At 41.7% G+C, this 13662-nt stretch overlaps 3 protein-coding genes and 1 long non-coding RNA gene across 17 annotated transcripts in view; 3 read left to right on the top strand and 1 right to left on the bottom strand.

Moving 5' to 3' along the window:
• The window catches only part of LOC116430295 (zinc finger and BTB domain-containing protein 8A), an 87621-nt gene extending 83929 nt beyond the window's left edge, over nt 1-3692 (top strand). Inside the window, exon 5 of the mRNA XM_031984216.2 lies at nt 3351-3692. Coding sequence (XP_031840076.1) covers nt 3351-3631 — 281 coding nt within the window. The 3' untranslated portion in view covers nt 3632-3692. The remainder of the gene's footprint in view (nt 1-3350) is intronic.
• LOC116430296 (uncharacterized) lies at nt 97-1832 on the bottom strand. Its single transcript, XR_004235683.2, has 3 exons — nt 706-1832; nt 285-638; nt 97-215 (listed from the first exon to the last, which is right to left on the bottom strand). It is a non-coding gene; the product is annotated as an uncharacterized LOC116430296 (long non-coding RNA).
• A 1690-nt stretch (nt 3693-5382) lies between the features above and the next one.
• LOC116430300 (methylthioribose-1-phosphate isomerase) lies at nt 5383-7617 on the top strand. Of its 3 annotated transcripts, none has more exons than XM_031984239.2 (5): nt 5383-5856; nt 6196-6431; nt 6502-6656; nt 6783-6991; nt 7074-7617. In XM_031984239.2, the coding sequence occupies exons 1-5, from the start codon at nt 5725-5727 to the stop codon at nt 7353-7355; spliced, it is 1014 nt and encodes a 337-aa protein (XP_031840099.1). In that variant the 5' UTR covers nt 5383-5724; the 3' UTR covers nt 7356-7617. The 3 variants fall into 3 exon arrangements, with proteins under 3 accessions (XP_031840099.1, XP_031840098.1, XP_031840100.1); XM_031984238.2 differs by having other exon boundaries at nt 5494-5856; nt 6502-6710; XM_031984240.2 differs by having other exon boundaries at nt 5718-5856; nt 6152-6431; nt 6502-6710.
• A 544-nt stretch (nt 7618-8161) lies between these two features.
• tmod (tropomodulin) overlaps nt 8162-13662 on the top strand; it is a 109023-nt gene continuing 103522 nt past the window's right edge. For 7 of the 12 annotated variants that reach the window (XR_012998303.1, XR_012998301.1, XR_012998302.1 and 4 more), the window contains exon 1: nt 8163-8877. Coding sequence is in view for 7 of the 12 variants with exons in the window: in XM_031984224.2 (XP_031840084.1) it covers nt 8698-8877 (180 nt within the window). In the remaining 5 variants the exon portion in view is untranslated. Of the gene's footprint in view, nt 8878-13662 lie in introns of all 12 variants that reach the window. The other 5 variants (XR_012998299.1, XM_076366398.1, XM_076366399.1 and 2 more) reach the window with 2 other exon arrangements.

Raw genomic sequence — 13662 nt, 5'->3', positions numbered from 1 at the left:
AGCCGAAATCTTTTTTGTACATATAGCCCGCGTTCCGCGGCCGTGGGGCCCGGAGAAAGATGAAAGATCGGGGAAACGCTCTATCTGGTCGCAAGTCCCGGGCCGACCTTGCGTATAAACCGATTGCTCGTTTATATGCGATGTATTTTTATGAACAGTATTGAAAGTGCTGCTAAGCTGTACAGTCGTCATATGGTGAATGTATTATGATGTACCTATAATGTACATAGATATATTTAATTAAAGTAAATATGAATTTGTGTAAATTCTTCGTTGTCACTTACCCACTGCGTCGAAACCGCTTGCCGTCTTTAACACTATTCCTACCGAGGCTGTCAAAAGACACCTTCTGAAGTTTTCACTTCAAATTATTTTCTCAATTTAATAATTTGTCCTCGATTGAATTTTAGACATTTCCTGTAGTTCATTTTATAACCGTTATTGGAAAAGCCGAAAAGTCAATTCAGAATGTACGACTAAACTCGGAAAATAATTTTAAGATAACGTTTCAGATGGTGCCATTCGACATCTTCGGTAAAAATAGTGTTAACACTAACTGTACCGGGAACCTGTCAAATCACCGGATTTCAAATTCTGCGTTTTCTTTAGTTTATTTAATTTTCCTTTTGTTTCTGTTTCTGCTAAGAAAAGTTTATCGTCTAATTTGTTCATCTCTATTTTGTAGCCAGTTGTTTGACTACTTACGGTAGGAAAAGTGCCGGTATAGTTAGTGTTAAATCGTGTTCGTGTCGAAATATTGATTTCCCATTTTTCTCGAACGATTCTTGTTTTGTGTGTTGGATTCCCGATTCGCGAGTGATTGTGACTCGACAAAACGAATACTAATTTTCCGTTCGATTAATTTAATAATATCGGTGGTGTTTTCTATGAAAAATGTTTTTATTCGCATTTCTCATATACATTTGATAAATCGAAAATGTTCCAAGTTATATTTGTAATTTCTTTTTTGAGCGATATATTTTATATGTATAATATTCCCACAGTGACACGACACTTCGAATTTCAGCTGTTTCTTTCAATAATTTCATTCTAATGTGTTACGAGCTACATCCAGTTTCCTCATTATCTTATCAGCGATTCTATGATGGTTCAAAGATCATGTGAGGCGTGTGCAAACTGTTCTAATTCAAGAATTTAGTACAGCGAATGCTCCAAACAAACATGCAAATACGGGTTTGCTCTTGATGAGCTATCTAACGTTACACTTGCACTTTAGCTGCACATTTTAGTCGGCCGTTAAAAACGTGCACGGTTGTTTAAAGTTTCACGTGAACAAATTAATTTCCTGCGATCAATTCAGTTGAAGTATTAAGATATCGCACATGACGGAACAAATATTCACAGATCGTACACGATCAACATTACTTCGATTAGTTAAATTTAATTAAAATCTGATAAGAGAAACTGAAAGACAGAAACGTCGTTGTGAAATCGACGCAGACAACCGGGAATATTCTTGAACACCGTTACGTTCGCACGGTTCCAACAAACAAACGTATGTCCGCAGATCTTTACGACGGTAGCCGTTGAAAAGGCATTTCACGCGTCGCCGACATTCAACTTCGGTACACCGAGCGCGAACTTATTTGTCATGCTTTAAAGAAACATGACGACAAGTTACTTAGTCCGCCAGCGAATGGAACGAACCTCGATCGCGAATAGTAATCGACACGTGAATGTAATAATACGCGGCGTACTGTAACATCCGCGAGCACAAAATAGCTGCCGAGGCGGACGTTTCTACAACTTCGAATTACTTTTCCATTATAATGACGGCCGTGTCGTAACGCCGGTGAACTTCTCGCACCACGTGCCGGTTTATCCGATAAAGAATTTGTTTTCCTTCCAGCAGGCAACTTACTTACTCTACAGGTCGCGTCAAAATACTTGTACACCGCAGACACGTATGAAATGGTTCCGCTAACGTGTTTTCACTATCGAAAGATGCTCCCAAAGAAAACTTAAATTCACTTGAAAAACTCGTATATTTACAGACTCTTTTATCACCGTGTATACGTCTGCATGATCTAATATAAGTACGATCTACGTGTATCAGAGTTGATGACTGGAAATTCTAATTCGAGATTTATAGCTTTAAAATTCTATTGAACTCGCATCATAAAGGGTGATTGTAATTTGTTCAACTTCTATTATCGTTAATTGTTATCAAATTTTCGGTTACAAAAAATAGTTAGAATGGCGATACGTTAATTTCCGTTTATTTCCAAATGAAATTAATTTCATAGATATTGTTATTTAAAGTTACGAGCTACGGCATTATATTTAGGAACTCAATAACTCGTTATAGTTTCATTTCTTCGATATTTCGTTCATAGAGTTATTGGATTGAATAAAATATCACAATTGAGGAGGTCCTCGGCGAAATGAACGCTGGCAGAACGTGTTAAAGTAACTTCAAACTGTCGAACGGTAATGTATTCGTTTCCAAAATCGATCTCGCGGAGCATCAAACGTTATAACCGTCATTCTTTATTTCGGAATGAACCGCCCTATAGAGGCAACGACGTCTAGACGTTCCTCGAACGATGTCGGTTCATAAGTCTGCGCACATTCTTCCGGCACTGTTCCCATGAAACGAAAGACGAAAGGATCGTGAAAACGGTCGAAATTCGTCCGTCGGAATTACACTTTCAGCGCGGAATGTGCTGCTCCGCGCGCGTGAACAGGTGAGACCATCTGTGAAGCGCAGACTATTTTGAAATGCAAAGGTTTTTTTTAAAAACACAGCAAGTAAATGGGGTAGTTTGCACTATGCCGACGGTATTCGGTCACGAGTGAACCGAACGGCTGAACGTACCTCGCCTCCGTCGCGAATCATATAAAGGATCAAAGCGACGAATTGCATCGGAAATGCGGCCGATTCCTTTGCGGCGAACCGTGTCTGATTTAAGTTCCGCGACTTTATGCCCGCGCGCCGCACCATGTAAGACGAATCCGCGATCGGAACGGACGCTTTTTTTCTGTGAGGCTCCCTGCGGAATCTAAGGCACAATGTGCTTATTCAAAATCTCTAGTATTAACCGCCAATTCATCGCCACTTTGATTCTATCGGTTGTTTTAGCTAAAATCGAGTTCTGATCGGACTGATTGTTAACTGTTGCGTATTATTCGAGTTGTTGCGTTAATATTTAATGAAGTTGGATCGGAGTTGACATCCAATTAGAGGAAACTTGTCCCTAATGTTGATCGTAAATCTTTCGAGATTCGAGATACGAAATAACGACGTGTTTCTATAACAGATAAATGAAAATCTAAAATTCCTTTAACACATTCGCGACGTAAGCTGTATTTACTGTCTATCCCCACAGGCGAGAAAGTGATTGATGGACTGTTGAAGGATGATAAGGAAGAGAGTGCTGGAGGAATGGGCACGTCGAAGCAGAGAGTAGAATCACGTCATTCTTTGAAAAAGTACGAGGGTTCTGCAAGGGAATCCAGAAAACGGTGCTCGCCGTGTTACCAAGAGATTCGCTCGACATATGGACCAGACCGAGCACGCGCGAAAGCGAAAAGAGTGCGGACATACTGTAACGATTGCAGTGGCCTTCCTGCGATGTGCCTTGATTGTTTCAACAAAATTCACAAATAAACCTTCGTGCAACGCCTTACATAGTTCTGAGTAGCTCTTCTGTTCGCTTTTGTTTCATTTTATAATACGAACAATAAATGCTCAGTTATTAGGATTCGTCGTGAAATATTTCTACCATGAGTGATTCACTAATTTTCTATAGAACGGACAATATTCTGAAAAGAAATATTCTTGGACACAACTTTTCGGATATCCCGTAGATATTTTCGTTTCGTCATCGTCGTTTGGAACTTGCCAGAACAGTTAAAAGAAGATTAGTGTAATGCGAGGAGTCATAGCCCGTCCCTAACTTTCAAATTTCTGTATGTACCTGCACCACCGAGGAATTGCTAATCGTTCATGTGACCAGTTTCTCGTTTATGACGTTCGGAAGAATAGGCTATGGCTTCTCGTAAAGTAATTTAACACGAACTGAAGTGTTCCGCTTCCGTGCGAGTACCGTTATTAGCTGCCAGACCGTTCACGGAGGAACACGGCTAATCGCGCGGACAAGTCCTTTAAAATTTCGTCAACGGAGAAACTCTTAATCCTGGAAAGTGCAGCGAGAAAACAATCAACAGCCAGCAACAAGGCTCCATAAAATCAACGATCATTTCTTAGGCAAACAGCGTTCATTTTATCCTCTGCTTACTCATTCTCAGTGATTAAGTTCCCTGGACACTCAAGAATATTGAGGAGCAAAAATTGTTCACAACATTTGGAGTTTACAGCGTAAATTGAGTCTAATCAGGCAAAATACATGACGTCTATCATGACGTCGCGAATGTCTTAAGCCAGATTGTTCATATTTGAAAACAACAGTAACGCGTTGATAGTTTATATTCGAGATCTTACGTATATACGGTATAGCCAATATTTTGCACAAGCTTTCACGAAAAACGCGTTTATGTTGTGTAATTCCGTAGTTGGAACGTAACAATCGAATGTAGACGATTATAAGACAGAAATGCAGGCAACTTTAACACTAGAACTACTGCAATAGTTAGAATGACTGGTTTCCGTTTTTGTTTCGCAATCATTGATATCTATTGTTACAATTTTTATAGGTTTTGCATATCAATCGTATTAAACGCTCGGTAGTCCTAGTGTTAAGTAAAAAAAGTTCATAGATAAAGGTCGTTAATAACGTTTAAAATCGACGCTGCGTTACTTAACACTAGAACTACCAGATTTATTTCTTTTTATACAATTACTGAAAAGGAACAGCTACTATATTATATTCGACGATCACCCCTTGCCTTACAATGACGTGCGAGACTCGTGGTGAACATTTTGAATAAAATTCAACAGGCACAAAATTATCTAGATTCGCTTGAATTAAAATTAAATATTATTCTTCTGTCATTAATTATTATATTGCAGAGCAAATGTAGACATAGAACATACATAGGATTTTTCTTTTTTTTTTCGATGAATTATTTGACAAAGTTGTTGCGTCGATCACAATTGAAAAATAAATCATAAAGCAAGGGGTTAATAAATACACAGTTATAAGTTTTACAAAGAAATTTAGAAAAATCAGCTTAAGCTTGGTAGTTCTAGTGTTAAACCGTTAAATTCAGAAGATTGATGTCACTCGGTCCGTTATCGTTGCCGAAAGAAGCGCCCGCCGGAAGTTCCATTCTAATATCGCAGAATGCTTAAAGGAAAATTCGTAGATAATAGCCAAAATATTCCAGGCCTCCGTTGCTCATTATCAGGGATTCCCTAAATTTCATGAAAATTCCGAACCGGTCGGGGATTTTTTGTCGCGCCGTCCGGCGTGTCGCGAAATATTCGAACGATTCGCGCAACGGGATTTCCGGTCGTACGAAGAAGCCATGGTGCGCGCGAGACCCGTCAGATGGCGGTGGGAACAGCTAATTCATACATGCTACACGCAGCCTACGTCCGTCACGTGATATCGGTGCGATACGGCGTTACGATAGGTTTCGAGTCACGGCCGTATGAAGTGCACGTGAGCTTCAAATGAACGGGCTGCCGTTTCATTCAGAAACTACCAAGCCGCGGTTCTATTAGCCGCGTCTCGAATCTGCCTGTATCTCTTCGCATTGCTACCGCACACGTCACGCAGTCGACACTGACGGTACAAAATGACGCTGCAAGCGATCAAATGGGAAAACGGCAAGCTGGAAATTCTTGATCAGATACTGTTGCCGGCTATCTCCCGATACATCCCCGTCAAAGGCGTGGAGGATGGCTGGAAAGTCATCAATAAGATGCAGGTACGTTTTCCAAAGAAAGTACGATTGCTGAGGTCATTCTTTTATTTCCTATCAGTTGTAAATTATTTTTGGGAGTGGTTTAAGTAAAGTTTAACTGAGATGATGTTCTGTAATTTGAGAGAATTGATCCTTTTACTGAGATGTAGATCATTGCCTCAAAGTGACAGTTTAGAGTAGATAAATTGCAGCAAAGGATATTGTGATTTAAAGTGATTCGCGTGAACAGAATCTTAATTGAAGGAGTTAATTGATTTAAATTGCTCTAAACTGCTAAAGAATCGCTTAATGCTTTCAGAATGAGTTGTATTAGTTGTGGCTTATTCAACTGGGATTGTCTAGGTTCGAGGTGCACCGGCTATAGCTATCGTAGGCTGTTTAAGTCTTGCCAGTGAACTAATGAAAGAAGATCCGGTAGACAAAAAGAGTCTTCGACAGGATGTCGAGGGTAAATTAAATTATTTGGTATCGGCGCGTCCAACGGCAGTTAACATGAAGATTGCGGCGGATGAATTAATTCAGTTGGCCAATAGGCTTAGTAAAGATCAAAATGTTACAAAATCGGAAATGAAGGAAAGGTATGAGATTTCGGTTTGAAACTTACAGATTGATTTATGATTGATGTTACTGATACTCTTGTTCTCATAGGTTTCTCAAGGCCATAGAAGCTATGCTGGAAAAGGATATCGAGGACAATAAAGCTATTGGAGATTTCGGAGCACAAGAAATTTTGAAGCATACATCTGGGGATAATTCGGTCAGGATTCTGACGCATTGTAATACTGGCAGCCTTGCGACAGCAGGTTATGGCACAGCTTTAGGTGTTATTAGATCTCTACATAAGAAAAATAGTCTTGGTAACGTTTGCATGTCCTTAGTTCTTAATCACGGTGCAAAATCCAGTTATATAGTGTCAATTACACTTACAGAACACGCATATTGCACTGAAACTAGGCCATACAATCAAGGAGCAAGGTTGACTGCGTACGAATTGGTGTATGAAAAAGTTCCTGCTACCTTGATTTGCGACGATATGGTTGCGGCGCTGATGAAATCCAGAAATATATCCGCCGTTGTAGTTGGCGCGGATAGGGTAGCCGCTAATGGGGATACAGCCAATAAAATAGGAACTTATCAGGTATTATATATGATGATTATGATCATTAACATTTATGAAACATTCATTTCGATACTAATGAATTTGTTCCCGATATTTTCAGATCGCCATAGTCGCTAAGTACCACAATGTTCCTTTCTATGTAGCGGCTCCACGGACTTCCATAGACTTCAGTATTCCCAGTGGCGACCATATTGTCATCGAAGAGAGGCCAGACAGAGAAATGACTCACGTAAACAACCAACGAATCGCCGCACCTGGAATTCAGTGTTGGAATCCAGCGTTCGACGTAACTCCAGCTAGTCTGATCAAAGGCATTATCACCGAAGTTGGAGTCTTTAGACCCGAGGACCTGGCGCGGTTAAAGAACTATGAGAACTCATAAAATGTCAGCTGACACGGACAATAAGAGCTTTTCCATGCATTCGTAACGGATTAATTGGTGATTCCAGTGTTAAAAATTGTTGGCAAGCCTTGTTTATTTAAAACTTAGTGTTACAATAAAATTGTTGGCATGTTACGCTTATTTAAAACGTTAAGTCTACTAAAGAAGCGCAGCAAGATGTACCAAGGACATACGTGTTTGCGTTTAAAAATGCCTTATTAACTTTGCTGTGATTTTTAAAAATATATTTATAGTGATAAAACGACTGAACAATAATCTCGCTGTTATCGCGATCATCAGAAAACAAAACAATCCGGCGGACTCTCGAAACCACTCGTCACTGCGATTTAAATTGATCCGCGTGTCATCAGATGGCGATGCGAGCACAAAATTCAAAGCGACCACTGTACATTCCCGTTCTTTGATCTTAATCATCCGATGCGCAAACAATTTAATTTTATCACGAAATGGATTGTTTATTGTGATTGTAAATACACTCGAAAACACGCGATTAAATTTACGTATGACTCACAGAATTCCTTTCACTGAGAACGAAGCTGGCTCTTTTACCATTAATGGCAATCCGAGTTCTACCATTTCAACAAATCCACGACACCTTTCCTGATAAACGTACTTGCAAAAATACATGTCACGACCGCCTCAAGACGATTCCCCGTTAATGAAATACGACTGAAGCCATGAACGCCGGCTGAACAGTCATCGTAATCGCCCTTGCTGTGATCGATGCGTCTCGAAGTGTCAGTTGTGGGGATTCCCGACGCGTCCCTTGTCTTCTCGCAGACGCAACCGCACCCGCGAGCGAGCAGTCCGATTACCCGGCGCGTCACCACCAACAGCTTTCGATCCACGGAACGGTAGCTAAAATCTCGGTGGCAGATTTATCGCGGCGGCGAACGACGGGATCGACAACTCGCCGGGTCCTGACGTCGCGCGGCGTGTGTTCCATCGGGAAAACTTGAGGGAATCTATTTTCGCCGTTGAAAGGCGCGCGGGAACACGTTCGCGGTGGGTTTCTCGAACCGCGGTGCTTTAGTACGGCCAGCCTCTCCGCTTCGTGCAGAACTTCGTCAATCCCGGAATAGTTTCGGCGGTCGCTCGTTCGAAGTTTTTCCGCGCGACCAACTCGCGACCGTTCGCTACTCCGGCGAGGATCCGCTTGGTGCAAAAGAACGCGAGGATTCGCGTGCGTAGACCCGCTGCGGTACCCACACGACCCGTTCTAACGTCCCCTAGGCTTGTCTCGTGGTTACCTATTACCTCGGACGGTTACGTACCCGGTGCTCGATCGTTCACCCTGGAAACTGACACGGAGAACGCGAGGATGGACGCGACAAACGTCCTCGACAGCGACGCGATGGGCGACGAGGACCTCGTGCACAGCAACAACAACAAGAACACCGGCGACAACAACGAGGATGACGAGGCGCCCACCGTCGAGGAAACTTACGAGGTCACCACCACGAAACGCAAGACCGTGCGGACCAGCTATAAGATCCAAGAAGTAAGTGACGACACGTTTAATTGGCACGTGCGATTACCGTAACTGTAGGGCTTGTCGCCTGGCGCCCCGACGTGGGCGTTTTATTGGTGAGAAACGCCTCGCGCTCTGTCCAGACCTCTTAAATGTCGATTACTGGCCCGTGTGTCTCAGGATTCTAGTCGTCCGGGTTCTCTATCCGCGGCCGTCGTCTGGTTGTCCTTTATATTATCGGCTACGATCGCTGTTAGCTTGTCCGGATGCATTAAAGAGACGCATGGGCGATTTCTTCGCGATTTATCGAGAGGTTCCGGTGTACGCGCGGCTCGCGCTCGCCAGAAATAAACACAGAATTTTGTTCGGCGGCGGCGCGAGATTTCTCTCGCGTTCATTCTGATGTTCAGTCAAGGATAAGCGGACTTATTTCGATCGCCGACTTCGGTGGGATTTACCAACTTTATTTGGCGCGTCGCTGTATTCGGTCTGGACCGGACCGGGCGTTATGCCCGGTTTCCACGAACAGTGAATAAACGCGATTGTAAACAATATTCCACTGTTCCTCTTCGTTCCTCTTGATTTCCTCTTAATCCTCTACCTTTCGGAGTACTGCGGTTTCTTACGAGATTCTTCGTTGGATTTCATTTAATCGTTATATGATTTAATAATCGTGATGAACATATTTGTGCTCGTTTTATGCGTTCTTTCTTTCGGACGATAGTGTAATTCGAGACGTAAAGGGTTAGTGTTAATGAATCGTTGGGATAAACGCCTGTAATCGACATTTAATTCGCGGATATTGTTCGTTTATTCTCTTGAAGGAAGGACTACGGAGCACGCATAAGTTCCATCTTTTTATTGTTGTAAGCGTTAAAATCGTGGCAATATTATCGGAAACGCGTCACTAAGTACCGTTAGCGAAGAAAGTCGGGAGAGTGCGGAATAAAACGCAATGAATGGACTGCGGATAGTTATATCGGAGCTCGCGTTTTTTCTCGGCTAATGAACAAGGACGAAAATTAAATAAAATTACAGTGTCTCCATTAAGGGGCCTGCAGAGTTGAAAATGAAATGAGATCTCTGGTAAAAACGTTTTAAAGTCTTCGTTCTGTTTTCGTCTGTATCGGTAATCGATTACCAAAGGGGTTCAAAAGGGTGAATATTCCGTTAGTCGTGTTCATCGGAATATTTCACGTTCCGTCGACGGATAATACGTTGGAACGTCGAGAAATGAAATCAGTCGTAGTCGAAAATAATTTGCGTTTCTATGTGCGTTCGAATTGGTGCTCGATGAATTTCTTTCGCCGTTACATAATGGAGAGGGACCGAAAATATTATCGAACGCCGGCGCGCGAAGAAGCCAGTGGCTGAAATTGTGCTTCGAAACGGAAGTTCCCTTCCTATGGTTTCTTAATTCTGAACACCGGTTTACTCGTCGAGCATCGGATTGATTTTTCTGCGTCCCGCGATTCGTTGGGGTGCAACGGTTCCGATGCGAAAACAACGCGACCAGTGGCAAAACGCGTCGGATCTTTGTCGTAACTTGATAATGGGATGAAAATAAACTACATTAGTCGCGCAAATGGCTGCGATAAACTGCACGTGTTGGTCGTAACTAAAGTAAACCGGACACTGTTATCGATGAAGCGAATTTTTTTGTTCGACTTTCATGGGAACGATGAAAGAAGCTTTCATCTACTCGTGTAGATGCTCCTCAAAAACATGGTCATATATCACTCGATTCTTGGGATTTCGTGAAAATGACGGAGGAAGATTCGAAGAGGTGGCAGATGTTACTGATCGAAGACACCGAATTTTTTAAAAGGCCAAGGCTCGAACTGTTCCCGAAATATCTGTGCCAAAATAAAATCATTCTTTGTAGTTTCCTCTCTAACATTATAACATTTAACGTTCCTCTATTCGTCTCGTCTTACTTCAAGCATATATTTCATCCCATTCTTATCAATCTCAACTTGAAATTTCGAAAATTTCGAAATATCAATCAATTTCTTCGTTGAAAAGATTCAATGTTAAATCAAACTGTCACACGCGATAAATCTTAAAACGTAACGAAACGAGAAATCATTTCCTTCTATCAGAAACGTGAATTAATCGAGAAGATTCATCGAGTCTAACTTAGTTTCGTTTTTTCCTCGATTTGCCCAGAAACAATTGAAAACCTGAACCAGAGGAACACGCGTAAACGCGGCGTACCGTTGCGTTGTTCGATCTTTCGCATCGCATTAGCGGTAACTGCGTCCGAGGATCGAAGACAAAGAGAGGTTCTGATGCGAAATGAAGTCGACACGACAAAGCGACGCGCTACAACGCGGAATAAGAAAGATTAGCCGGGGCGGCGCATTAATGCGAAATGAGGGACAACAGGAGCGATTTACTCAGATTCTACGTCATTGTCGGTTAGACGGTTTTAGATCTGGCAACGAACTCGCTTTGAACAGAGAACGTAAATTCGTCTGATGAACGCCCGGTGAACACCGCTCGCGATTGGGACTTCCGATTAACAATAATCGCGTTTATACTTGCCGGTTCATCTGTGCCACTCAGTTGATCCCCGTTGAATTTTCAATCACAGCGTGTCTTTCCTGCGAACGCATTCGTTTAAAACGCTTCGTTTAAGATTAACCCCTTGCCCTATGATTTCTTTCTAAGCTGAGACCGATCTGACTGTTTTGTTATTCATAACTTATCGAAAATCAGAGAAAATTCCTGTCTTTCTATGTCAACGTCTGCTCTAAAGCATAATCACTGGTAACAGGAATAGTATGTAATTTGCATTCGAATGGATTGAAGAATATTTATATTTGTTAAATTCTATTAGAAACTTGTATGAGTTCGTCACGATATTGCAAGGGCTTACGTCCGATTTCCTTACTCGAGTCGATAGTAACAAAGGAAAATTCTTTTATTAAACTCTACGTACGGAAGATAATATATGATCTACTTTTTAAGTAAAAAGGTCTAATCTCTCCGAAATCGTCAATTCACGGAAAATTCAATGATCAATTCAATCGATCAGTTCATGGAAAATTCAATTCCCAAAGTACCAGCGTCTCTTAGTACTTGCCAGGGGATTCTCAGTTATCAATGAACGTCAACCTTTGCCCTACGATTTATTTCACAACTCCGCTGTTCAATCTTCAACGATTTACTAGGAAGATAGAAAAATTCTTCCTTCCTCCTATATCTCTGCATCTCCTCCAACGATTAACAATAAACAATAGAGAAATATTTTGATGGTTACATTTAATCCAAAATTTTCGTCACTTACTCACAATTCAGAACCGCTGTAACCTTCTCATCAAGGGAACACTTAGAACTATACTCGGAAGGAGGCTAAAAAGCAAGCACCTTAAAGACCTTCCAAGCGAGAAATAACAAAAATAACAACCCACATGATAACTTCACCGCGATACATAAATCTGCCAAATATCCAAGCGGACAAATTGTAAAGGACAGCTGTAAATAAGAAAAAATAAACTTACACACTTATGTATCATAAGGCAAGATCTTAATACTAACCGTATCGGAAATCGGTCAAACGACCGGATCTAAAATTCTGCGTTTCCTTTAGCTCACTTAATTTTATATCAATTCCTATACTATCCGATTAACCCTTTTGCCTATGATTTCTTTCTCAACTATGATCGATACGGCTACTTTGTCATTAATAATTTATTGGAAAAAGAGAAAAATTCTAGGCATATTTTACGCCTATATTTCCTTTTAAGTATGATAGTTGATTACAGAGGAATAATATTTATTTTGAATTCGAATGAACTGAGTAATACATATATTTGTTGAATCATATTGAAAATCTTCACCACGGGTCACACTCGTAGTTGTAGGACAAGGGGTTAATTGGTTTTTCAATGTTCATCCTTCCTTTTGTTTTTGTTCTCGCTACAAAACATTAATCATCTAACTTTTTCATCTTTATATTACAACCAGTTAATTGACTGATTACGGAAAAGTGCCGGTGCGATTAGTGTTAGAGCGACTTCCTTCAATCGTCCACGAAGGATGAAGCTTCCCCGTAGATCCTGACAGAAGGGAACCGAGAGTAGCACGTGGGTGCCGCGTACGTTTCCTGAGCGTAAATATTTGTTTAATTAAAGGCCGCCGCGCCGGTGTGGTTGGGCACGCACTAACCGGAATCGCCCGAAGATTTCAATAATAACTCGCGTCGGATCGGTAGGTCGGCAAGCGGATAATTTCAGCCGCTTGTCGAGCGGACGTTCCATGTAGACGTGTCGAAGATAGACATAGTTTTGGCCGTCTTGAAGCATTAATTCTGAAACACGTGCGGCCCCAGGCTGGCCTGCGCGCGGAGCTGCGCTCGAAGCCACGGATAATCCGAGTAAATCATTCCCATCGTTATTATCATTGTCGTGCGGCGAGGGGCAGACGTTGAATTATCACCCGCATAAATTTCTCCGGTTCCTCGCCGATCCGTCTGCTAAGCGTGAGCCCCGGAATTAATGGAGAAAGAAAGAAAATTAGCTCCGGTTCGGGTGTTGCTTCCCCGTTAATCCCGGCCCCTTGCTTCAAGCAGTTATCGTCTTCCGAAGCGGACCTTCGCGAGCAGCGTGTTTCGTTGATGGTAATGGATCTAGGTATTTCGTAAAATATTTAGTTTGTTAGTAAAATACGATTCAGAGGAGATTAATGGAAGATCGTTGGTCGTCGAGTTTGGTAGTCTAGGAAATAATAATAGTTCACGCAAAATAATACACACACACACACACACACTAAATTAAATTTTAAAAGGAAATGGCACACATACGCGTTATT

Source organism: Nomia melanderi, chromosome 3 (assembly GCF_051020985.1).
Source record: "Nomia melanderi isolate GNS246 chromosome 3, iyNomMela1, whole genome shotgun sequence".
Taxonomy (NCBI): domain Eukaryota; kingdom Metazoa; phylum Arthropoda; class Insecta; order Hymenoptera; family Halictidae; genus Nomia; species Nomia melanderi.
Note: the sequence above shows the minus strand (reverse complement) of the source record. Positions and strands in the feature narration are given on the sequence as shown.